A 25,221-nucleotide genomic window follows, 5' to 3' on the forward strand; every position below is an offset into this window, starting at 1 on the left:
GCCGGGCATGGTGGTGCATGCCTGTAATCTCCAGCTACTCAGGAGTCTGAGGCAGGAGAATCACTTGAGCCTAGGAGGCGGAGACTGCAGCGAGCCGAGATCATGCACCACTACACTCCAACCTGGGTGAGAGTGAGACCCTGTCTCAAAAAAAAAAAAAAGAAGAAAAAGAAAAAGAAATGTCACAGAACAGAGAACACACAAACACCTAATGAATTAAATTTCAGAAAGTGATAGCCCTTTAATAGGAGAGAGAGGCCCAACACTACTCTCTTCCCTGGTGCAGCGGCATCAGGAGAAAATGTACTATAGATGGGGATAAGAAGAAACAAACCAGACTTTTAAGAAAATTTTAATGCCAAATGTAGGCTAGCATGACAGATTAAAATTCCAAGGTGTGGTGGAGGTAAAGCTGAGTAGTCTAATGTGCTGGAAAAAGAATTACAAGTAGCCCCAGACATGGAACCCGTCTGTAACCCATCTACCAACTCTCCTACAGGTCTTCACTAAATACACAGGTAGCACACTGAAAGCTGAAGACAGGTCAGAAGAACTGAAAGAGATCCCATCTGAAGTATGCAGACCTCCCTGAAGTACAAGGCAGTTATCTTCCAAAGGAGGATTGGCAAGTGGCAGACAGAAATCCATCTGAGGTAATCCAAGCTTTTGGCTACCAAAGGCTGTGGAGGCAAGAGCTGAGAAAAAGCCCTCCACAGCATTCCCGGCCTTCACAGAACGTAAAACAGCTGCCCTCCTGAGGCAAGGGTAAGAGCAGCAAAGCAGAGATCTCCTGAGACACAGAAAGGCAAGAAGCACAATTAAAGAACAAAGAGAACCTCCCAGCGACCTAAAAAGCTGGCAGCTCAGCTGGCAAAACCAATCTCTGAAATCATGTCAGTGCTTAGATCCCAAATCCTGCTGAGGAGAAAGTCATAATTCTGCCCCAAAGTATTTGGACCCAGCAGTAAACTGAATCAAACTACAGCTGCAACAAAGCACAGACTCATCTTACTTATGAATTAGACTTAATCAATTTAGTGACCAGACAGAATAAATGGAATTTTGGAGGTAAATATTAAGTAAAAAATAAGTAAACTTCAGGTTCTCCTTTGTTTTATAGAAGTTGTCTTGTATACGGGCCAGGTACGGCAGCTCACGCCTGTAATCCCAGCACTATGGGAGGCCGAGGCGGGTGGATCACCTGAGGTCAGGAGTTCGAGACCAGCGTGGCCAAGATGGTGAAACCCCATCTCTTCTAAAAATACAAAAATTAGCCGGGCATGGTAGCACAGGCCTGTAATCCCAGATACTCAGGGGACTGAGGCTGGAGAATTGCTTGAACTTGGGAGGCAGAGATTGCGGTTGTTTTTTGCATATTCAGTTGTTTTTAGTATATTTTTAGTATATTCACAGGTGCGTGACCATCACTACTACCAAGTTTCAGAATACTTTCATCGCCCCATAAAGAAACCCTGCACTCATTAGCAGTCACATTTCCCCTCCCTAATATTAGTGATTTTAAAAGAAGACAGTTTTGGAGAAGTATGAAAAACTAAAAAGTGAGCCGAAATTGAGCCACTGCACTCCAGCCTGTGTCACAGAGTGAGGCTCTGACTCAAAAAAAAAAAAAAAAAGAAGTTGTCTGGTATAAAATAAAAGATTATGAGACATACAAAGAAGCAAGAAAATGTGACCAATGGTAAATAAAAGTAAAGGAAATAGTCAAATAAGCAAACTCAAAGATGCCCCAAATGTTGGAATTATTATTAAACAGTAAGTTTAGGCTGGGCATGGTGGCTCACGTCTGTAATCCCAGCACTTTGGGAGGCCAAGGTGGGTGGATTGCTAGAGGTCAGGAGTTCAAGACCAGCCTGGCCAACATGGTGAAACCCCGTCTCTACCAAAAATACAAAAATTAGCTGGGCATAGTGACGCGTGCCTGTAATCCCAGCTACTCGGGAGGCTGAGGCAGGAGAATTGCTTGAACCTGGGAGGCAGAGATTGTGGTGAGCCGAGATCACGCCACTGTACTCCATCCTGGGCAACAGAGCGAGACTCCATCTCAAAAAAAATAGTAACTTTAAAATAATTATGATAGGCTGGGTGCGGTGGCTCACACCTGTAATTCCAGAACTCTGGGAGGCCAAGGCAGGTAGATCACCTGAGGTAAGGAGTTTGAGACCAGCCTGGCCAACATGGTGAAACACCATCTCTATTAAAATACAAAAATTAGCCAGGCATGGTGGTGTGCACCTGTAATCCCAGCTACTCAGGAGGCTGAGGCAGTAGAATCACTTGAACCCGGGAGGCAGAGGTTGCAGTGAGCCGAGATTGTGCCACTGCACTCCATCCAGCCTGGGCGACAGAGTGAGATTCCGTCTCAAAAAAAAAAATTATGATAAAAATATTAAATGATCTAGTAGAAAAGACAGACAGTATGTATGAAGTGATGAGACATTTCAGCATAGTAATAGGAACTACAGAAAAGAAATACTGGAAAGGAAAAATATATTCAAAATCAATAATTAATTAGATGGACTTAGCAGAAGGACTGATAAACCTGAGGACAGATCAATAGAAAATATCCAAACTGAAACAGAGAAAAAGAGGGGGAAGGGGATACAACAGCATGTCTAAGTTCTGTGGGACAATTTCAAATGGTTTAAGATAATGTGTCATTGGAGTCCAAGAAGGAGAGGAGAGAGAATGAAACAGAAGAATTATTTTAAAAGGAAATGGCCAGAACTTTGCACAAGTAAAGAAAGACATCAACCAAACAAAACCAAGAAGTTCAGTGAAGCCCAAGCGGGATAAAAATATACTAGAGGATTCACCTAATTAGGTTATAATGTAGTTTAAATGACTACTTGAAAGAAATTATGCCGGTTCTTATTAATACATGGAGTTAGGATCAAATCCATCTGTTGTCTATAGAGTCTGTTCCTAAAGAAACCATGGAGGTAAGTTTTAATTTTACATCCTACCTATTAAAGAATTTAGCCTTGCCCAAAGACAGGTGCCCTCTGCTCCTGAGAGGTAATCTATGTCATACTTGATAGGAGTGTCTTTCTGGGCAGGGTTGGCCAACCAGAAAGACCAACCATGTGATTTAGGATGGGGACTTTGGGTCACCCAGTATCAGTCTGAATCCAACCTGGAGACTGAGCTCAACTATGTGGGCAATCCATCAATCAAACATGCCTATTTAATGAAGTCCTAATTTGAAAATCTGGACACTGAAGCACAAGTGAGCTTCCCTGGATGGCAACAGTCCATGCATACTGTCACATATTGATACTGAGAGTAACACCTCCTGACTTAATGGGGAGCGAATACCAGATGCTCCAACATTTGAAACCCTCTTGAACTTGGTTCTATGGGCTCCTTGCCTTGATTTTAATCTGTATCCTTTCCTTGAAATAAACTGTAACCATGAACATAATAGCTCTTAGCAGTGAGTTCTCCTAGCATCTTTTTAGCAAGTTATCGAAACTTTGGGAACCTCCCCAGACCCCAAAGACTTGCAGTTGGTGTCAGAAGTGAAAGTGGTCTTATGGAAGACTGTGTCCTCAAACTTTGCAGTTTAGCTAACTCAGAGAGGATCTTCATAAAAGTTTTAGGTTCATTTAATGATGAAAGCTAGCTGAAAGTTCAGGCTTGGCCGGGTGTGGTGGCTCATGCCTGTACTCTGAACACTTTGGGATGTCAAGGCAGGCAGATTGCTTGAGTCCAGGAGTTTGAGACTAGCCTAGGCAACATAAGGAAACCCTGCTTCTACTAAAAAAAAAAAAAAAAAAAAAAAAATAATAGAAAAATTAGCCAGCGTGGTGGTGCATGATTGTAGTCCCAGCTAGTCAGGAGGCTGAGGTGGGAGGAAAGCTCAAGCCCAGGAACCAGAGGTTGCAGTGAGCGGAGATCACACCACTGCACTCCAGCCAGGGTAACAGAGCAAGACCCCTGTCTCAATAAATAAATTAATTAATTAATAATTCAGGTGTAATAGAAATGTATGGATCCTCTTATTATTTGTTTAACCATGTGTTTGAAGACGCTCTTTGGGGAATATTGCTGATGTAGTAAAGTTATATTCTCCAAGCTAAATCCAACACTGTGGGTCAGCCTAAATCAGAACAGGAGACTTAATTTAACAAGCTGAATAAGCTACATTACTATACTGTACATCTCCATCTCATATTTTATAAAACTCTTTTAACGTATGAAAAAATAATTGCTTCTGGTCCAACAACTACAAATAATCCCCACAAAAGAACCGTTTTGTTTTGTATTTCTGAGACAATCTTGCTCTGTCACCCAGGCTGGAGTACAGTGGCGCAATCTCAGCTCACTACAACCTCCATCTCCCAGGTTCAAGTGATTCTCATGCCTCAGCTTCCTGAGTAGCTGGGATTACAGGTGTGTGCTACCACAACCAGCTAAATGTTTTATTTTTGGTAGAGATGGGGTTTTACCATGTTGGCCAGGATAGTCTCAAACTCCTGATCTCAAGTGATCTGCTTGCCTCAGCCTCCCAGAGTGCTGGGATTACAGACGTGAGCCACTGTGCCTGGCCACAAAACAAATGTTATGGAAACCTCACCACCAGTCAACCTTTTATAGCAAATACATTATTTGACTTTAAACATTCAGCCAATTATTATGTGGTAACTATGAAAACAACTATGATTTTAATGTCCCCTCCAAAACTCATGTTGAAATTTAATTGCCATTGTGATAGTATTAAGAGGTGGGACCTTTAAGAGATGATTAGGCCAGGTGGGCATAGTCCTCATGACTATGTGGGAGTGCACTCACACAATGTCATAATTGTGGGATTAATACCATAACTGTAGGAATGGGTTCCTGATTAAAGGATGAGTTCAGCCAGATTTCCTCTCTGTCGTATGTGCTCACCTGCACTATGTTATGACACAGCAAGAACGCCCTCACCAGATGCCAAGCAGATGTTAGTACTACCATGCCCTTGGACTTCCCAGCCTCCAGAACTATAAGCCAAATAAATTTATTTTCTTTATAAAGTATCAATCTGTGGTATTCTGTTATAGCAGCAGAAAATGAACTAAGACATTCTTCAAATAAAAACTAATCCGGAAATAAGAGATTTTTCCGCTGTGGTTAGAAACTGAAATTCCCTGAAGAATATTTCCTTAGAAATCGGCTTTGTTATCCCACTAAGTTTTATAGTTGAAAAATATTCTTAAATCTAAAGGTATTAACAGAAATTCAACTTAAAAATTGCTGAATATAGCTTCTGGTTCCAGGTGCTTTGGGAGCCATGGCTTAAGGTGCAGACATGGCCAAGTCCAAGAACCACACCACACACAACCATTCCCGAAAATGGCACAGAAATGGTATTAAGAAACCCCAGTCAAGCCGGGTGTGGTGGCTTACACCCATAATCCCAGCACTTAGGGAGGCCGAGGCGGGTGGATCATGAGGTCAAGAGATTGAGACCAACCTGGCCAACATGGTGAAACCCCACCTCTACTAAAAATATAAAAATTAGCGGGGCATGATGGCGCGCGTCTGTAGTCCCAGCTACTCGGGAAGCTGCAGCAGGAGAATTGCTTGAAACCAGGAGGCAGAGGCTGCAGTGAGCCAAGATTGCACCACTGCACTCCAGCCTGGCAACAGAGCAAGACTCTGTCTCAAAAAGAAAAGAAAAGAAAAGAAAAGAAAAGAAAAGAAAAGAAAAGAAAGAAAAGAAACCCCAATCACAAAGATACGACTCTCTTAAGGGGGTGGACCCCAAGTTCCTGAGGAACAGGTGCACTGCCAAGAAGCAAAACAAGAAGGGCCTAAAGAAGATGCAGGCCGACAATGCCAAGGCCATCAGTCCACGTGGTGAGGCTACAAAGGCCCTTGTAAAGGAGGTTAAGCCCAAGATCCCAAAGGGTGTCAGCAGTAAGCTCCATCGACTTGCCTACATTGCCCACCCCAAGCTTGGGAAGCGTGCTTGTGCCCGCACTGCCAAGGGGCTTGGGCTGTGCCAGCCAAAGGACAAGGCCAAGGATCAAACCAAGGCCCAGGCTGCAACTCCAGCTTCAGTTCCAGCTCAGGTTCGCAAAGGTGCTCAGGCCCCTACAAAGGCTTCAGAGTAGGTATCTGTCTGCCAACGTGAGGACACAAGGACTGGTGCAACCTGCCCAGGCTGCCATCTGCATGGGGCTGGGGTCCTCACCTCCTGTGCTATTTGTACAAATATACCTGAGGTAGGAAAGAAAAAAAATTGCTAAATACAGGCATCACAAACTAACAAATGAGGACTTTGAATTAGAAGAAAAGAAAAACTGAGTTTCTGCCCCAACCCTATTATTATTAATTAGCTATTTCAACTTGAATAAAGCACTTTACCTCTCTGAGCTTCAATTGCTCAAGTATATAAAGTTTTTAGACATTGGATGGTAAGATTCATTCTAGCCTGGCGCGGTGGCTCACGCCTGTAATCCCAGCACTTTGAGAGGCCGAGGCAGGTGGATTACCTGAGGTCAGGGGTTCAAGACCAGCCTCACCAACATGGTGAAACTCCACCTCTACTAAAAATACAAAATTAGCCGGACGTGGTGGCACATGCCTGTTATCCCAGCTACTCGGGAGTCTGAGGCAGGAGAATTGCTTGAACCTGGGAGGCAGAGGTTGCAGTGAGCCGAGACTGCGACATTGCACTCCAACCTGGGCAACAAGAGCGAAACTCCGTCTCAAAGAAAAAAAAAAAAGAAAGATTAATTCTAACTCTTAGATTTCTATAATATTAACTTTAACTTGTAAAGTTTAATTCTTTTCTCCAAATTTTGTTACGTTAAATGTGCTGCTACATTTCCAAGTTGAGGGTATGACACAATGAAAATTCCTCATTCGAATCTAACTTAATTTTACTCTGTGGATTTCTTGTGATGTATTTTTTTATAAAAATTAGAAACATAGGGGGCCGGGTGTGGTGGCTCACACCCATAATCCCAGCACTTTGGGAGGCCGAGGCGGGCAGATCACGAGGTTAAGAGATCAAGACCATCCCGGCCAACTTGGTGAAACCCTGTCTCTACTAAAAATACAAAAATTAGCCGGGCGTGGTGGTGGGCGCCTGTAATCCCAGCTACTCAGGAGGCTGAGGCAGGAGATTCGCTGTAATCCGGGAGGCAGAGGTTGCAGTGAGCCAAGATGGCACCACTGCATTCCAACCTGGTGAAAGAGCAAGACTCCGTCTCAAAGAAAAAAAAAAAAAAATTAGAAACATGGCCGGGTGCGGTGGCTCACGCCTGCAAACCCAGCACTTTGGGAGGCCAGGGCAGGCAGATCACTTGAGGTCAAGAGTTCAAAACCAGTCTGGCCAACATGGTGAAACTCCATCTCTACCAAAAAATACAAAAATTGACCAGGCATGGTCGAGTGCACCATGTAGTAGTCATTGTTGTCGTCGTCGTCCCAGCTACTTAGGAGACTGCAGCAGGAGGATTGCTTGAACCCAGGAGGCAGAGGTTGCAGTGAGCCAATATCATGCCACTGCTCTCCAGCCTGGGCAACAGAGCGAGACTCCCTCTCCAAAGAAAAAAAAAAGAAAAGAAAAGAAACATACTATCACATTGCGGATTAAGGAAAGAAACAAAAAAAATCAGAAACAAGTTAAATCACTAAGCTCAACTATCAAAAATCAGAAATCTCTCCAAAAAAATCTTAAAATCTCCATCTATCAATAAAAACTTTTTTAATTATTAAATTTGATATACCTCCAAGAAGAGGGATACTATACTGAATTTTAGGGATAATAGGAAGCCCAGGGTGAATTTCAGGCAGATACAGTCATGTGATCTGATTTACATTGCTCAAGATCCCTATTGTTCTGTGGAAAATAGGCATAACAAACAAAAATGGAAACTGGGAGACCAATTAACAGGTAGCTGAAAAAGTCTAGAATAATGACTTGGACTAGGATAACAGCAATAGAAATGTTAAGAAATGGTTTGATTCAAACAAGCAAACAAAATGATACATATAGACAGTAAATGAAATAGGAGAAAAAAACAGTAATGTGAGAAAGAATGATTTAGTTGGGGAGGATACTATTTTTTTTTTTTTTTTTTGAGACGGAGTCTTGCTCTGTCACCCAGCCTGGAGTGCAGTGGCCCAATCTCGGCTCACTGCAAGCTCCGCCTCCCGGGTTCACGCCATTCTCCTGCCTCAGCCTCCTGAGTAGCTGGGACTACAGGCGCCGGCCACCACGCCTGACTAATTTTTCTGTATTTTTAGTAGAGATGGGGTTTCACCGTGTTAGCCAGGATGGTCTCGATCTCCTGACCTTGTGATCCACCCGCCTCGGCCTCCCAAAGTGCTGGGATTACAGGCATGAGCCACCGTGCCCGGCGAGGATACTATTTTTAATAGGGTAGTGAGGGGAAAAAAAAAAAATTGGAGCCACAACCTGGACATAAAAAAGAGTGAGCCATGGGAAAAGTGAAGAGGAGAGTCTTCCCAAGCTTCGTCACACGTTTAAAAATAGGTGAGCCTGGCCAGGCACGGGGCCTCACACCTATAATCCCAGCACTTTGGGAGGCTGAGGTGGGAGGATCACAAGGTCAGGAGTTCGAGACCAGCCTGATCAACATGGTGAAACTCCGTCTCTACTAAAAATAAAAAATTAGCCAGGCATGGTGGTGCTCGCCTATAACCCCAGCTACTCAGGAGGCTGAGGCAGGAGAATAGCTTGAACTCGGGAGGCGGAGGCTGCAGTGAGCCAAGATCATGCCACTACACTCCAGCCTGGGCAACAGAGCGAGACTCTGTCTCAAAAAAAAAAAAAAAAAAAGATAGGTGAGCCTAACCTGGCGCCTCCTCCTCCTCCTCCTCCTCCTCCTCCTCCTCCTCCTCCTCCTCCTTCTTCTTCTTCTTCTTTTTCTTCTTCTTTTTTTGAGACAGAGTCTTGCTCTGTTGCCCCGGCTGGAGTGCAGTAGCATGATCTCAGCTCACTGCAACCTCCACCTTCCAGCTCAAGTGATCCTCCCACCTCAGTCTCCCAAGTAGCTGGGACTATAGGTGCATGCCACCATGTCTGGCTAATTTTTGTATTTTTTGTAGAGACGGGGTTTCACCATGTTGCCCACGCTGGTCTTGAACTTCTGGGTGCAAGAGATCCACCGACCTCAGCTTCCCAAAGCGCTGGGACTACAGGCATGAGCCACTGCACCTGGCCCCCACTCCATTCTTCAGCCTCCATATTACTCTGTTAAAACGATTATCCACTGTACAAGTACTATAAGCACATTAATAAAGGCCTTAATTCTATTTTGACAAAAGGCAATGGTTGCACTGTAGCTTAATATCCACTAGTAGTCATTATTCCTTCTTCAGCCCTTAGGAGCAACATTCTACACATAAGTGACTCACAACCAGGGAATCCAACCAAGACAATTTTCTATGTCTGCATATGTGTATCACTGTATGTATGTGGGAGGGGGACAAGGAAAGGGGATATAGTCACAGCAAGAGATCCCTATTGAAAGACATTTTGCTGACCAAGAAGTTTTCAATCTAACTCAGAATCCCAACAGTAGTACTGCTTTGTGGAGATAATTACTGAACTTTGATCTACTTCATTGTTCATTCATTTGACATGAATCATTAAATAAACTTTGACATCACCCCAATTCCAACATGACAGATAACAGTAAAGCTTCTGTGTTAAATGTTATGGTATACACCTGCATTTAACATGGCTTAAGGTAGAAAAAAGATAAAACTGAGTTGCAACTGAGAAACCCTCAATAGTGAATAATAAAAAATAATGAAAAACTGACATGAATACTTCTGGAATTTTCCCCCAAACTCCATCAATTTCTATGACTAAAAAAGTCTTACTTTCACATGACATCAACATGTGGATTAAATTCGTAGTTTTATATAACAGTGATAGCAGGAGAAAGAACCATGTAGCAGCAAGCAAATATCAGACTTCCCTCTTATAAACTGTGTGATTTTTTTTTTTTTTTTTTGAGATGTTGTCTTGCTCTGTCGCCCAGGCTGGAGTACAGTGGCATGATCTCTGCTCATTGCAACCTCCACCTCCCAGGTTCAAGCCGATTCTCCTGCCTCAGCCTCCCGAGTAGCCAGGATTACAGGTGCTCGCCACCACACCCAGCTGATTTTTTTATTTTTAGTAGAGGCAGGGTTTCACCATGTTGGCCAGGTTGGTCTCGAACTCCTGACCTCAGGTAATCCACCCACCTCGGCCTCCCAAAGTGCTGGGATTACAGGCATGAGCCATACTGCCTGGCCAACTGTGTGATTTTTAAAGCAAGTTACTTGATCTCCCTTTGTCTTTAGTTTTCTGCTCTGTAAAACACAGATAATATAGTGTTTTCAGAGTTAAATAAAATTATATAATAAAATGCTTAGCATATAATAGAGATTTTAAAAGTTTCCATCCAATTATTTTTCCTTTTAAAAAATGTTAACATCACCCTGCCTTGACCATTGTTGAAACAAGCATCAATATATGTTACTACCATTAACTGTGCACAGTGGCATGCACCTGTACTCCCACCTACTCTGGAGGCTGAGGCAGAGGGATCCCTTGAGCCTATCATGTCAAGGCTATACTGCACTACGATTGTCTCTGCAAATAGCCATTGTACCCCAGCCTGGACAACAGAGCAAGACCTCATTAAAAAAAACAAAACAAACAAACAAAAAAACCCACCTTAGGCCAGGCGCAGTGGCTTACGCCTATAATCCCAGCACTTTAATAGGCCGAGGTGGGTGGATCACTTGAGGTCAGCAATTCGAGACCAGCCTGGCCAACATGGTGAAACACTGTCTCTACCAAAAATACAAAAATTAGCCAGGTGTGCTGGCAGGCGCCTGTAATCCCAGCTACTTGGGAGGATGAGACAGGAGAATCACTTGAACCTGGGAGGCAGAGGTTGCAGTGAGCCGAGATCATGCCATTGCACTCCAGCCTGGGCAACACAGTGAGACACAGTCTCAAAAAAAAAAAAAAGCCAACTTATTATCAATAAGCACATGAAAAGATACTCAATATCACTAGTCAACCTACTAGAATGGCTATAACTGGAAAAAAAGAAAAAAAGGAAAACAACAAGTGGTGGCAAGGATGTAGAAAAAGCGGAACCCTGATACTTTGCTGCTAAGGGAATGTAAAATGGTACAGCCACTTTGGAAAACACTTTAGTGTTTCTTCAAAAAATTAAATATGGAATTACAACAACCCAGCAATTCCACTCCTAGATATATATCCAAAAGAACTGAAAATAGGAGTACACTAATACTCATAGCAGCATTGTTTATAATAGCCAAAAGGTGAAAACAAATGCAGTATCCATCAATGAATCAATACACAAAATGTGGTACATTAAATATGATTCAGTCATAAAAATGATACATTCCACAACACGTATGAACTTTGAAAACATTACACTAAGTGAAATAAGTCAGACACAAAAGGCTAAATACTACACGATTCCAATTACACGAAAGATCTAGAATAGGTAAATTCACAGAGACAAAAAGTAGAGGCTGGGCACAGGGGCTCACGCCTGTAATCCGAACACTTTGGGAGGCCAAGGCAGGTGGATCAAGACCATCCTGGCCAACATGGTGAAACCCTGTCTCTATTAAAAATACAAAAATTAGCTGGACGTGGTGGCATATGCCTGTAGTCCCAGCTACTCAGGAGGCTGAGGCAGAATTGCTTGAACCTGGGAGGCAGAGGTTGCAGTGAGCTGAGATCTTGCCACTACATTCCAGCCTCCATCTCAAAAAAAAAAAAAAAAAAAGTAGATTAGTGGTTACCAAGGGCTGAGTCGAGAAGAGAATGAATAGTCACTGCTTAACAGCTACAGAGTTTGTTTGGGATGGTTAAAAAATACAAAAAATACAAAAATACAAAAATTAGCTGGGCATAGTGGTGCATGCCTGTAATCCCAGCTACTCAGGAGGAGGAGGCACAAGAATTGCTTGAACCCAGGGGGAGGAAGTTGCAGTGAGCTGAGATTGCGCCACTGCACTCCAGCCTGGGTGACAGAGCGAGACTGCATTTCAAAAAAAAAAAAAAAAGGGGGCATTAGAAAGTCATCGTCTTGACCGAAATCTTCACATTGTTTCCCATTTTCAACAAACTTAATTCTAGAACCTTGCAGGTTTGACAATTAGCAAAAATTAGTAGTTTACAGAAATTTAAACATAGGGGAAACTAGGTGCAGGGTTTAAGGGATTTCTCTGTACTACAGTTACAAATTTTCTGTAAATTGGTAACTTCGGGATTTTTCTATAAACTTTCTAAAAAAGTTTATTAATAAAAAAGAGACATATTATTGAATCTCAAAAGTGTTATGCTAAATAAAAGAAGCCAGAATCAAAAGGCTATATACACTGTGTGATGCCAATTTATATGGCATTTTGGGAAAGGCCAAACTACAGGGATAAAAAACAAATGAGCTATTGCCAGGGAGTGAGGGGTGGGCAGAAGGGATTTACTTCAAAAGGGCATAATTATGGAATTTTTGGAGTGATGGAAATATTCTATATCTTGTATCTTAATTGTGGTGGTGGCAGTTACACAACTGTCACTGTTTTTTGTAATTCATCTGTTTTAGCAGAACTATACAGAACTTTACACCTAAAACAGATGAATTTTACTAAGTGTAAATTACACCTTAATAAGTATGACTCTTCAAAAAGAATCTTTAACAATTGTAGTATCATGTCATACATTTCAATACACACAGAATTCTAGCCTGATAAACGTCTTTATGAGATCTAGTCAGATGAAACTAGGCTATTCAAGCCGGGCACGGTGGCTCATGCCTGCCATCCCAGCACTTTGGGAGGCAGATGTGGGCGGATCACTTCAGGTCAGGAGTTTAAGACCAGCCTGGCCAACATGGTGAAATCCCGTCTCTACTAAAAACCCAAAAATTAGCCAGATGTGGTGGCGGACGCCTGTAATCCCAGCTACTCAGGAAGCTGAGACAAGAAAATCGCTTGAACCTGCGAGGAGGAGGTTGCAGTGAGCCAAGATCGTGCCACTGCACTCCAGCCTGGGTTACAGAGCGATATTCTATCTAAAAAATAAAAATAAAAAATAAGCCTTGAAAACCCTTCCCTAGGCCGGGCGCGGTGGCTCACGCCTGTAATCCCAGCACTTCAGGAGGCTGAGGCAGGTGGATCATGAGGTCAAGAGATTGAGACCATCCTAGCCAACATGGTGAAACCCCATCTCTACTAAAAATACAAAAATTAGCCGAGCGTGGTGACGTGTGCCTGTAATCCCAGCTACTTGGGAGGCTGTGGCAGGAGAATCACTTGAGCCTGGGAGGCAGAAGGTGCAGTGAGCCAAGATTGGTCACTGCACTCCAGCCTGGTGACAGAACGTGACTCCGTCTCAAAAAAAAAAAAAATAGAAAGAATAAAAAAGAAAACCCTTCCCTAAACCTACGTTTTCTGTTCCCTTAGCTAAGTTTTCCCTTAAGTTGTTCTCTGTGCATTGAAATAACACTATCCTTAACACCTCATCATCTTCTTCTTCCTATAGTAAGGATTTACAATCTAAACTCTTTACTCAAAAATCTTGTCTAATTAACTCTTATCTATTTTCCATTTGACTATATTATCCCTACATCTTTTCTTTCCCGTAACAATTTTTTTTAAATAACTGAAGTACTTTTTGCTCCATGGATTGTAGTTAGTTGGTCTCTCCTAGTTGGAATATAAACTTCCCAAAGGCAGGAAGTAACCATTCTTTATTATACACTCCAGAAATCTGGTTTGTACTATGTATCTAAACACTCAAATGCCATATGAAGAGATGCAATGAAAAGAATACTGGGGCCGGGGGCGGTGGCCCACACCTGTAATCCCAGCACTTTGGGAGGCAGAGGTGGGCAGATTGCCTGAGGTCAGGAGTTCATGACCAGCCTGGCCAACATGGTGAAACCCCATGTCTACTAAAAATACAAAAATTATCCGGGCGTGGTGGCATGCACCTGTAATCCCAGCTACTCAGGAGGCTGAGGCAAGAGAATCGCTTGAACCCAGGAGGCGGAGGTTGCAGTGAGCTGAGATTGCGCCATTGTACTCCAGCCTGGGCGACAAGAGTGAGACTTCATCTACAGGAAAAAAAAAGAAAGAAGAAAAGAAAAGAAAAGAATACTGGGGTGGACGTGGTGGCTTATGCCTGTAATCTTAGCACTTTAGGAGGCCAAGGTGGGCCCAGGGGTTCAAGACCAGCCTGGACAATGTGGCAAAACCCCTTCTCTACAAAAAACACAAAAATTAGCCAGGCATGGTGGCACGTGCTTGTAGTCCCAGCTACTTGGGTGGCTAAGGTGGGAGAATCACCCAAGTGTGGGAGGCAGAGGTTTCAGTGGGCTGAGATGGAGCCACTGCACTCCAGCCTGAGCGACACAGAGAGACCCTCCCTCAAAAAAAAAAAAAAAAAAAAAAAAACACAACACTGGGCCTAGCATTGTAAGACCTGAACTCAAGCAATGCTTCTAATTTGTTATGCTAAGTAAGTCATAACATCTTTGGGCCTCAGCAAAATGAGAATACTTGCTGTATTTACTTCACAGGTAATAAGGTCTTGGAGGGAAAACAGTGTTAGCTAAGCTATAACCATCAGTCCATACAAGTGTAAAGATGTATTATTGTCAGTCATAGTTATCTTGTCTAAAATTAGCCACTAGTGTTTTTTTGTTTGTTTGTTTGTTTTTTTTTTTTTTTTGAGACGGAGTCTCGCTTTGTCGCCCAGGCTGGAGTGCAGTGGCGCAATCTCGGCTCACTGCAAGCTCCGCCTCCCGGGTTCACGCCATTCTCCTGCCTCAGCCTCTGCGAGTAGCTGGGACTACAGGCGCCCGCCACCACGCCCGGCTAATTTTTTTTTTTTTGTATTTTTAGTAGAGACGGGGTTTCACCGTGGTCTCGATCTCCTGACCTCATGATCCGCCCGCCTCGGCCTCCCAAAGTGCTGGGATTACAAGCATGAGCCACCGCGCCCGGCCTTCCACTAGTGTTTTTTAACCAAACTCAGTGCACAGCAAATTAAGTGCACCAACATTGCACATCAGTCATATCAATAATGTAACTGTTACACTGTAATACTAACAGAAAGCCTTATGTTTGACAGTAAGCATGTTCATTATACACTATCTTAATGCAGTCTCAAGGTTAAAAGATAAATACTTGCTGCTAAGCCAACAATAACTGTCTTCAAATCTATTAAAAGAGGATTTATAAATCCCATTTGTTTTTGTACCCAAATGGCTAAGTTTAAAATTTTAAGAAATCCAAGAAGTAGTTTAAAATTGTATAAATCTCCTTTTAACTTTCTAAAATGTCCATATGCACTCTCTCATTGTCTTTTAAATCCATTACGTTAGAAAAACAGACTGCAGGCCGAGTGCAGTGGCTCATGCCTGTAATTCCAGCACTTTGGGAGGCCAAGATGGGAGGATTGCTTGAGGCCAGGAGTTCAAGACCAGCCTGGTCAACATAGTGAGACACCATCTCTATTAAAAAAAAAAAAGAAGAAGAAGAAAAAAAGAAATAACATACTGCAGAAAAAAAAAAGGATACAAAGTGTACGTAAATGAACAAAATAAAGATAACAAAAATATGACTCCACTACAGAGGCAGAGAAAACAAAGACATTTCTTCTCATCTCAACCATAATCCTATGAACAACGTGAAAGATGCTTACAGCAATATTTGCAAGTATGACCATAATTCTCATCAAAAGAACATCATATATAAGTACCATCAAAATGATTACAAATTATAAATTACCAGTGATAATTTTCTCATTGGAGTCCCTTTTCCTTTTTCAAGCAGGGAACCAAGACAGAATAGCCTCTAGATCTTTTTTGTGGTTGTTGTTGTTCTTTGAGACAGTGTCTCACTCTGTCACCCAGGCTGGAGTGCAGTGGTGATCATAGCTCACGGCAGCCTCAAACTCCTAGGCTCAAGAGAGCCTCCTGTTGGCCGGGCATGGTGGCTCATGCCTGTAATCCCAACACTTTGGGAGGCGGAGGAGGGCAGATCACAAGGTCAGGAGATTGAGACCATCCTGGTTAACACTGTGAGACCCCGTCTCTACTAAAAAAAAATACAAAAAATTAGGTGGGTGTGGTGGCAGGTGCCTGTAGTCCCAGCTACTCAGGGGCTGAGGCAGGAGGATGGCGTGAACCTGGGAGGCCGAGCTTGCAGTGAGCCAAGATCATGCCACTGCACTCCAGCCTTGGCGACAGAGCGAGACTCTATCTCAAAGAAAAAAGAAAAAAAGAGATCCTCCTGCCTCGATCATCCAAAGCACTGGACTATGGGCATGTACTAACGCACCCAGCCTCTAGATCTATACTGTCCAATATGGTAGTTACTAGTTACATGGAGCTATTAAGTGCCTGAAATGTGGCTGTTCCAAATTGAGATGTACCAAGTGTAAAACCTACACCAGATTTAAAAGATTTAGGGGAAAAAATTAATGTAAAATCTCCTACCTATGTGACTCCCATTTTTGGCTCACATATTTCTAATGTACAGCACTGCTTTATATATGTAGTCGAATTCTGAATAAGGAAAATGGATGCCAGAAGTATTAAGCAGTTTGCTCAATATCTCACTGCTTGATAGAAGCAGAGCAGGGCCTAGAACCTGATCACGTTTATCCATCCTGCCCTTATGAATAGAAGGAATTAATCATTTAAGACTCAACTTGAGCATCCTCTTCCTCCTCAAACCTACTCATTCCTTTTCCATCTCCCAGCCCAGGTGACCATATCCTATTTAGCCTGCCCTTATAATTATACTGTTATAAATGTATGTTTGTCTTCCAAATGGATGAGAACTTCCTAAGAGCAAGCACTGTTTCATTCATTTTTCTTATCCCTGGGAACCTTTGAAGTGCCAGGCACTCTTTCAGGCCCTCCGGCACTCTCAGAGCTTTGAGAGGGTTCATTTTTAGCCCTATGCAGGTACAACTACTAAAACGAAATCACCAACAATGTGATGCACCACCAAAAACATCCACCTTTATCATTTGCCTGTCTTAAATTATTTTCGGAATATGCTTAATTAATACAATGCATAGGCCAGGCATAGTGGCTCACACCTGTAATCCCAGTACTTTGGGAGGGCGAGGCGGGCAGATCACTTGAGGTCAGGAGTTCAAGACCAGCTTGGCCAACATGGTGAAACCCCGTCTCTACCAAAATACAAAACTTAGCTGGGTGTGGTGGTGTGCACCTGTAATCCCAGCTACTTGGGAGGCTGAGGCAGGAGGATTGCTTGAACCCAGAAGGCAGAAGTTTCAGTGAGCTGAGATCACACCACCGCACTCCAGCCTGGGTGACGGAGTGAGACTGTCTCAAAAAAGAAAAAAGGGCCGGGCGAGGTGGCTCAAGCCTGTAATCCCAGCACTTTGGAAGGCCGAGGTGGGCAGATCACAAGATCAAGAGCTCAAGACCATCCTGGCCAACCAACATGGTGAAACCCCGTCTCTACTAAAAATACAAAAATTAGCTGGGCATAGTGGCACACGCCTGTAGTCCCAGCTCCTCGGGAGGCTGAGGCAGGAGAGCTACTTGAACCCAGCAGGTGGAGGTTGCAGTGAGCCAAGATCACGCCACTGCACTCCAGCCTGGTCAACAGAGCGAGACTCTATCTCAAAAAAAAAAAAAAAAAAAAGAAAGAAAAGGAATAATTCATGTTATCAAAGAAAGACAAGTTATAAAAAATGCTTTGCACTACTGCTGCTCTGATGCTCTATAAGAACTCTGAGTTCTTAGGAAATTCAACACTCTTTAGGTATAAGTTCACTTATTGAATGTGCTTACTTAAATGCAAAATCCTGTGCTAAAGAAAGAGTCCTGGACATGGGAATTAATGCAAGCAATCTTCAATTAATTGAAAATTTTAGAACTATTAAGTGCAGAAGAAACAAACTTAGTATACAGCTACTCATTACAAAAAGTTAGTTTTTAAAATTCCTCAATGCAAACATACCAACTTTTGTATTCTATAAAACAGAAAAAACTGCCAGGTGCAGTGGCTCAAGTCTTTAATCCCAGCACTTTGGGAGGCCAAGACAGGCAGATCACTTGAGGTCAGGAGTTTGAGACCAGCCTGGTCAACATAGTGAAAACCAGTCTCTATTGAAAAAAAACAAAAATGAGCCATGTGTGGTGGCATGTGCCTGTAATTCCAGCTACTCAGGAGGCTGAGGCAGGAGAATCGCTTGAACCCTGGAGGTGGAGGTGCAGTGAGCTATCGTGCCACTGCACTCCAGCCTAGGCGACACAGCGAGACTCCGTCTCGAAAAACAAAACAAACCAAAACAGAAAAAATTGTAAAACCTGTGATGAAAACATTAAAACATGTCATTTGCAAAGAAAACTGCAAGAAACACGCATATAAAACACAAAAAGCAAGACACTTTAATAAGAAAAAACCTGCTTTAGAATGTATTAATTTAGCCAAAATGTATGGAATTTATGGAAGAAACTCCGTATGTGCTTTATACCTACGTAAAATCACTTTTGAACTAAATTTGAGTTAACAAATAAAATCTCTCTATTCTCAGTTACATTGTTTTTCAGTATGTAACCACTGTCTTGATACTAAAGACTTGATACAAATATCTTATATAAAAATAAAATTTGTATACCTCAACTAGGGTCCTTTCGTCTAATTTGCTACTGTGAATAGGAGCACCATCCTGTCCAGATAAGGTTAGATCAAATTTAAAAAAAAAAAAAGCACCATTCTGCTGGGCATGGTAGACCAGCCTGGGTAACACAGTGAGACCCCATGTCAGTTAAAAAAAAAAAAAAAAGAGCACCAACCCCAACTACGGCAGAGCTGCTAAAGGAGTCTCTTGTGGAAACTTGAACCACAAGCCAAGGAGGCAAAGGTACAAAGTCTCTCCTGGAATTAGTTCCTGGACTTCTGTGCAGCCTTCCCCCTTTCTACTATGTCTTCACCATTCCCCTACAAATAGCTTTCTTCTTCTTGCATCTCTTATATTCTGTGGCCTTTGATGCTACAATATATTTTAAAATTTTCCCAACAGAGCTTTTCTGCCTGAAACCCACCACGAAAGATTTCAGGACATTTCTTTAATAACTAATCTTGTTCAAAGAGGGAGGCCTCCTTCGTTTCACTTAATTCAAACCCCCACTGTTCAAAATAAGAATATAATTATAACCTCAATTTCTATCAGGCCAGTATAGGAAAAGAACTACAACAGGCTCTCTCTTCCACGTTATCTCCGGACTTTTTTCCTTAGCTTCTCCTTCCTCATTTCCCTCCTCCCCCAAAAAATAATTCCACAGCTAGAGAATCCCGTTTTTAAAGCCAATAATTCAGTGAGGAAAATAAGTATGTGCCTTTTTCTTCAATTATTTATTATTCCTCCGTCACTCAGGAAGAGTTAAGATAGTATTTTTTAATCTGACCGCTCTCTCAGAAGGATGATGCGCTAAATACACACTGAAAGAACAGTCTTCCTAAAGCAAGTGGATTCGCGGCGCAAGGCAATGCGGTGGGAGTGGGAGGCCCGGGAAGAAGAAAAAGTATCCTTGGCCCCCAGAGCCAGAGATGGGACAGGAGGTGAAAGAAGGGGCCGTCACTGAGAAGTGCAACACACACACACTCGCCAGAACTAACAATCTGCCAAGAGAATAGGACCGGCCACTGAGGCTCCAGCCCGGTCCCGCGGGACAAGGCGGGGAAGGGGGGCCGGCGGGCCTGCCCTCCTTCTGTGGGACAAAACTAACTCCCTGGCGCACCTCCGCTCCCGACAAGAGGGGCCTGGTGGGGACGCGGACTCCTCGCACCTCCAGCGCAGCACTTGCGCACGGCCTGGGTGGAAACAAGGCCCGGAGGGAGGGGAGTCGGGCTGGGCAGCTTCAAGAGCACGGGATGGAGGGTCAGACGCGGGCACCCAAGGCACTGGGGGCCGCGACAAGAGACCCTTCCAGCCCGGGAACCCCGGGGCCCCTCTCCACCCTCGCAAAGCAGGATCCCGAATATCGTCCCCAGCCGCACCGACCGCTCCTCACCTCAAGCTGCCTGAGCCTCCGCCTCTACCACAACCTGAGCCGCCGAAGCCGCCACAGTCCGAGCCATTTTTCCCCTCAGCTGGCTCAGCCGCCGCCGAAAGCTTCGGCCGACTCCACAGCCAGCCAAGCGCATCACGTCACTTCCGGACAGGGAAGCACCGCCTTCCCCGCCCGGGCTTGTTGAGAATTGGCTGGCGCGGACTGCCTACCTGAGCTGCCGGGTGGGGCTTGGACGCTGCCCGGGTGGCGTGAGCAAGGGAGCTGGGGCGCTGGGGCGCACGGGCCCAGGGGACCAGGGTCTGGCTCTCTCCCGAGGAATGCTGAGCAGGCTCTGGACGCCTCTCCGTGCACACCCGAGACCTGGGGAGTGGAGCTCTCCGGACACCCCAGCTGGCCGCCCCTCGGGCCCCGCGTCCGAAGCCCAGCTAAACCGGGCCCGGGCACTGAAGTACCCTATTGTTCTCATCCCCTCTCCCGGGACTCCGCACCCTCCTTCATCTAGGCTGATGTTCCCAGATTTGTGTCTTGGCCCCTGGCGGCGCCGAGATTACTTTGTGATTGGAAGACTGAAAGGAACAGGCAAGACTTAAACCCGTCCACTCCAACCAGCATTTTCCGAGGCCTCACGGTGGGTCAGGTGGTATACGGTGGGTAATTAGTAGCCTATCACGTGGTTTCTGTAAAATGCTTGATAGCACGTAAAACGCTTTCAGGTCGGCGTCTCGTTTCATCCTCACAACAGCCGGGTAAGGAAGATATCCCCATGATAATAACTCACAGCCAGACGGCTCTTTCTACATTACAAAGTATTTTCACATGCAACCTCCATAATAATACATTCTTATTGAGAATTTAATGAGATTATGCGTGTAAAGCGTTTGGTCCTCACGTGTTAGATTTAAAAATTACGTAACCATGGGAAGAGATAGGAAAATTATCCCCATTTACAGATGGGGCTTCTGGGGCACAAAGATGTTAAGGGGAGAGGAACGATTCCATAGCGTCTTACAACAGATTGTCCTTTAAGCAGTAGGAGAAGGGGGTCTACACCATCCAGACGTTCACAATCTAATGTGGCAGACTGATTTAGGCTGCATTTCTCAGCCTAAACTAAAAATTATCAGCCTATATGTATATACGCATAATTAGAAGGCTCTAAGAGAAGTTGAACCTTCAGCAAATAATGGGAAAGGAAGAAATTGGCCTGATTTGGCAGGGACCGAGGTTGGCGAAAGGGGGCTAGGGCAATGGGGAATGTGGAGTGGATGAATCCCTCATAGCGCTGCAATAAACATGCCTGCACCTCCCCAGGGATGGCAAAATTGGATGGAGTTTCTATTCTATGGGGAATTCTAGAAGCAAATGTGTGATTATTTCTTATGGCTGTAGCTACCGACTCTTGTACACCCCCCCTTCCAACTCCTGTCTTTCCCCCAACCCCGCCCCTCCTCTATGCACACACACTTCCGGGCAGGCTACACACTCTAGAAGAATGTCCCTTAGAAATCAACTTAGTTCCGCAGCATTGTTCTGCTTTATCTTCCGATCAAAGGAGGAATTTCTAAAATTGGCAGCAGCTCTTTCACAAGATTAAAAAGGGTGGGGAAAGTGATTTATCTCAGGGTAGCTTCCTAGCTTCTGCTCCAGATCTGAGTGTGCCTTCAGGAAAGAACCAAGAGGCCTTGGGAGAACACTGAGTCTTCAGGAAAGAGTAACTATTTGTCTTTTCTTTTCTTTTCTTTTCTTTCTCTTTCTTTATTCCTCTCTCCCTCTCTCTCTTCCTTTCTTTTTTTTTTTTTTGATCCAGCGAGACAGACTGGATTTTTTTCTTCTAATTTTTTTTTCTTTTAAATGAAAATTATTTCCCCTGAGTCCCAGCAGCAGACGGCCCTGGTCCTTGAGTCACTTCCTTGTTGCAGTTCTGACTTCATTATTTTATTATAGCTTTTGAATGGCTGATACATGGTAGGCTGTGATCAACCAAAAGGTTCCCAATAAGGTGACGAGAAAGAAAAGGAGTTTGATGGTTTTCCAGATTCCAAAAAAATTAGCTTTCACAAGTTGCCAGGTGTCAAGAACCTGAACAGGTAGCCCTCTCTCAGCATATCTCATCTGTCAGCAATGGCTTGTGAAGATGCATGTGTAAACAGTGGAAACACAGACTTCTGGGAGACAGTACAAACTGGTGCTGCTGTCATTTGGAACCAACTAGAACATAGCTGGCAACCATTTCTCCTGTTTCCTTTTCTTCCACTGGCTTCACTTTTTTTTTTTTTTTTTTTGAGACGGAGTCTCACACTTGTTGTCCAGGCTGGAGTGCAATGGTGTGCTCTCAGCTCACCACAACCTCTGCCTCCCTGGTTCAAGGGATTCTTCTGCCTCAGCCTCCTAAGTAGCTGGGATTACAGGCATGTGCCACCAGCTAATTTTTGTATTTTTAGTAGAGACAGAGTTTCTCCATGTTGGTCAGGCTGGTCTCGAACACCCGACCTCAGGTGATCTGCCTGCCTAGGCCTCCCAAAGTGCTGGGATTACAGGCAGAGGCCTTACATTTTTAAGTGTTTCAATCCTAACTTCCCACAGAGAACTTCCCAGTACCACAAATATTCCCCAGCATCTTCCAGTACCACATGAGAAATGGGCAATCTTTTTTTTTTAACCACAGATAAAATATAGTGGCTTACAGTGGTTAGCATTTGCTAAGGCCCAGCCCTGTTCTTAGTGTTTTATGAGTATTATCTCATTGACTTCCTCCAACAACCTTCCTGAAAGATATAATTATTATATCCTAATTTTATAGCTGAGAAATTTGAGGAACAGAGAGGAGAGTAACTTGCCCAATGTCACACAGCTACTAAAGAGTAGAGCTGGGATCCAAAACTGGGTCTGACTGCACAACCCATGCTCTTTTAACCTCACAGTTCCCCCAGCGGGCCGAGATTTTAACATCTACAAAATGCTGTTAAGAAGTATAATAGTTAGGTTTTTATTTCCTTTCTCAATGTTATATCCCCATCTGAGTAGAAGGACTCTGCTGGGTATTATACCAAACTATCTATCTATCTATCTATTTATTTTTGTTTTTTTGAGACAATCTCACTCTGTTGCCTAGGCTGGAGTGCAGTGGCGCAATCTCTGCTCACTACAACCTCCATCTCCTGGGTTCAAACCTCCAGAGTAGCTGGGATTACAGGTGCACACCACCACACCTGGCTAATTTTTTGCACTTTTAGTAGAGACAGAGTTTCACCATATTGACCAGGCTGGTCTGGAACTCTTGGCCTCAAGCGATCCTCCCATCTCAACTTCCCCAAGTGCTGGGATTACAGGCATGAGCCACCGTGCCCAATTATTTAATTCTGATTATGATAAGCAGTTTGAAGGAAAACTATAGTGTTCTTTGATTTAGAATAGAAGGCAGGAAGGCCTTCCCTGAGAAAGTCACATTGAACTGAGATCCAAAGGATAAGTAGAAATTGAGGATGGGGGAAAGCATACCCGGCAGAGGGAACAGTGTGTGCAAAGACACTGAGAAAGGAGCATGGCTCAGCTGAGGAACTAAGAGGCCAGTGTTGTTGTTATACTGAGAAGAAGGAAGTATCTTTATTCAAAAAAATTTTTTTTTCTAGACACAGGGTGTCACCATGTAGCCCAGGCTAGTCACAAACTCCTGGCATCAAGCAATCCTCCCGCCTAGCCTCCCAAAGTGCTAGGATTATAGGTGTGAGCCACTGTGCCTGGCTAGAAGCATCTTAGGTACTATAGTGAGATGGGAAGATAATGCCAGGCCTGGGAGGCTGTATTAAGAATTTAGGTCTTTATCTTAAGAATGAAGAGAAAGATTTTAAGCCTTCAAGTGATCAGAGTTGCATTTTTGAAAGATTTCATAAAGCTAGGAGGAGAAAGCATTAGAAGGGTCTAGGGGATTTGAGTAGCCCAGTCTGGAGTTTATTGCAACTGTGTAGGGAAGTGATGATAGTGGCTTGAACTTTGGATAAGACACAATAAATATGTGGCTCACGCCTGTAATCCTAACACTTTGGGAGGCCGAGGCGGGTGGATCACCTTAGGTCAGGAGTTCAAGACCAGCCTGGCCAACATGGTGAAACCCCATCTCTACTAAAAATACAAAATTAGCCAGTCATGGTGGTGCATGCCTGTAATCCCAGCAACTCAGGAGACTGAGGCAGGAGAATCACTTGAACCCAGGAGGTGGAAGTTGCAGTGAGCCAATATCATGCCATCGCACTCCAGCCTAGGCAAAAAGAGCGAAACTCCATCTACGAAAAAAAAAAAAAGACACATTAAATGTGAAGTTGACTGAGCTAGGGTTCCTGGCCTTGGAGACAGTCCAGTAGGGGAGAGCAACTTAGAAATAAAAATAGTATATTGTGCTATGAGCACTACTAGAGGTAAACCCAAATAACCCTGGAAGCTCAGAGAAAAGATAGAGGGAAGATGGAAAATGTATTAGTTATCTATTGCTGCATATCAAACTACCCCAACATTTAGCAGCTTAAAGTAAAAGTAATAAATATTTACTAGATCACAGTTTCTGTGGGACAGGCATGTTGGCATGGCATAGGTGGGTGTTTCTGATTTAAGATTTCCCACAAGATTGCAGTCAAGCTGTCAGCTGCCAATCCCATCTGAGGGCTTGAATGGGGGGAGATCCACTTCCAAGTTCACTCATGTGGTTGTTAGAAGGCCTTGATCTCTCCCGACATAGGCAGCCCTCTCCCCAGGGCTTCCTCACAACATGGCCAGTGACATTCCGCAATGTAAGTGACCAAGAAAGAGAGCAAGAGAACTAAGAGTATGTGAGAGAAAGCACCCATGGAAAGAAGCCGCAGTCTTTTTGTAACCTAATCTCGGAAATGGTCTTATCACTTCTGCCATACTCTATTTATTAGAAGTGAGTCAATAAATTCAGTCCACGTTCAAGAAAAGAGAAATACACAAAGGTGATGAATACACAAAGGTGTGAATAGCAGGAGTTGGGGATCGTTGGGGTTCATTTTAGTGGCTGTCTACCACAGTAGGTTCCAGAGAGGAGGCAGTACATGAGTAGTTGTATTGAAGTTTTTCAGGAGCATTTCAGGAGGAAGGGCTTTCCAGGCAAAGCAAAGGATGTGTA

General features: G+C 43.8%; 3 protein-coding genes across 6 annotated transcripts in view; 2 read left to right on the forward strand and 1 right to left on the reverse strand.

Moving 5' to 3' along the window:
* The window catches only part of PIK3C2A (phosphatidylinositol-4-phosphate 3-kinase catalytic subunit type 2 alpha), a 125,449-nt gene extending 105,216 nt beyond the window's left edge, over window positions 1–20,233 (reverse strand). For both annotated transcript variants that reach the window (XM_030794502.1, XM_030794501.1), the window contains exon 1: window positions 20,085–20,233. The gene's annotated coding sequence lies outside the window, so the exon portion shown is untranslated. The remainder of the gene's footprint in view (window positions 1–20,084) is intronic.
* LOC100599736 (60S ribosomal protein L29-like) lies at window positions 5,312–6,119 on the forward strand. The gene is made up of 2 exons (XM_003254279.3): window positions 5,312–5,395; window positions 5,724–6,119. Exons 1-2 carry the CDS (start codon window positions 5,312–5,314, stop codon window positions 6,117–6,119), a joined length of 480 nt encoding a protein of 159 aa, XP_003254327.1.
* A 51-nt stretch (window positions 20,234–20,284) lies between the features above and the next one.
* Window positions 20,285–25,221, forward strand: part of NUCB2 (nucleobindin 2) — a 126,198-nt gene continuing 121,261 nt past the window's right edge. Inside the window, exon 1 of one of the 3 annotated variants that reach the window (XM_030828643.1) lies at window positions 20,285–20,712. The gene's annotated coding sequence lies outside the window, so the exon portion shown is untranslated. Of the gene's footprint in view, window positions 20,713–20,757; window positions 20,831–25,221 lie in introns of those variants that run through there. The other 2 variants (XM_030828644.1, XM_030828646.1) reach the window with 2 other exon arrangements.

The sequence above is a fragment of the Nomascus leucogenys genome, chromosome 15 (assembly GCF_006542625.1).
Source record: "Nomascus leucogenys isolate Asia chromosome 15, Asia_NLE_v1, whole genome shotgun sequence".
In the NCBI taxonomy this organism is placed as follows: Eukaryota; Metazoa; Chordata; class Mammalia; order Primates; family Hylobatidae; genus Nomascus; species Nomascus leucogenys.

Excerpts from the sequence above, each read along its gene's own strand:
- LOC100599736 (XM_003254279.3), top strand. The coding sequence starts at position 5,312 with ATGGCCAAGTCCAAGAACCACACCACACACAACCATTCCCGAAAATGG. Across the intron at positions 5,396-5,723 it reads AGAAACCCCAGTCAAGCCGG|AAACCCCAATCACAAAGATA; the intron begins GTGTGGTGGCTT and ends AAGAAAGAAAAG.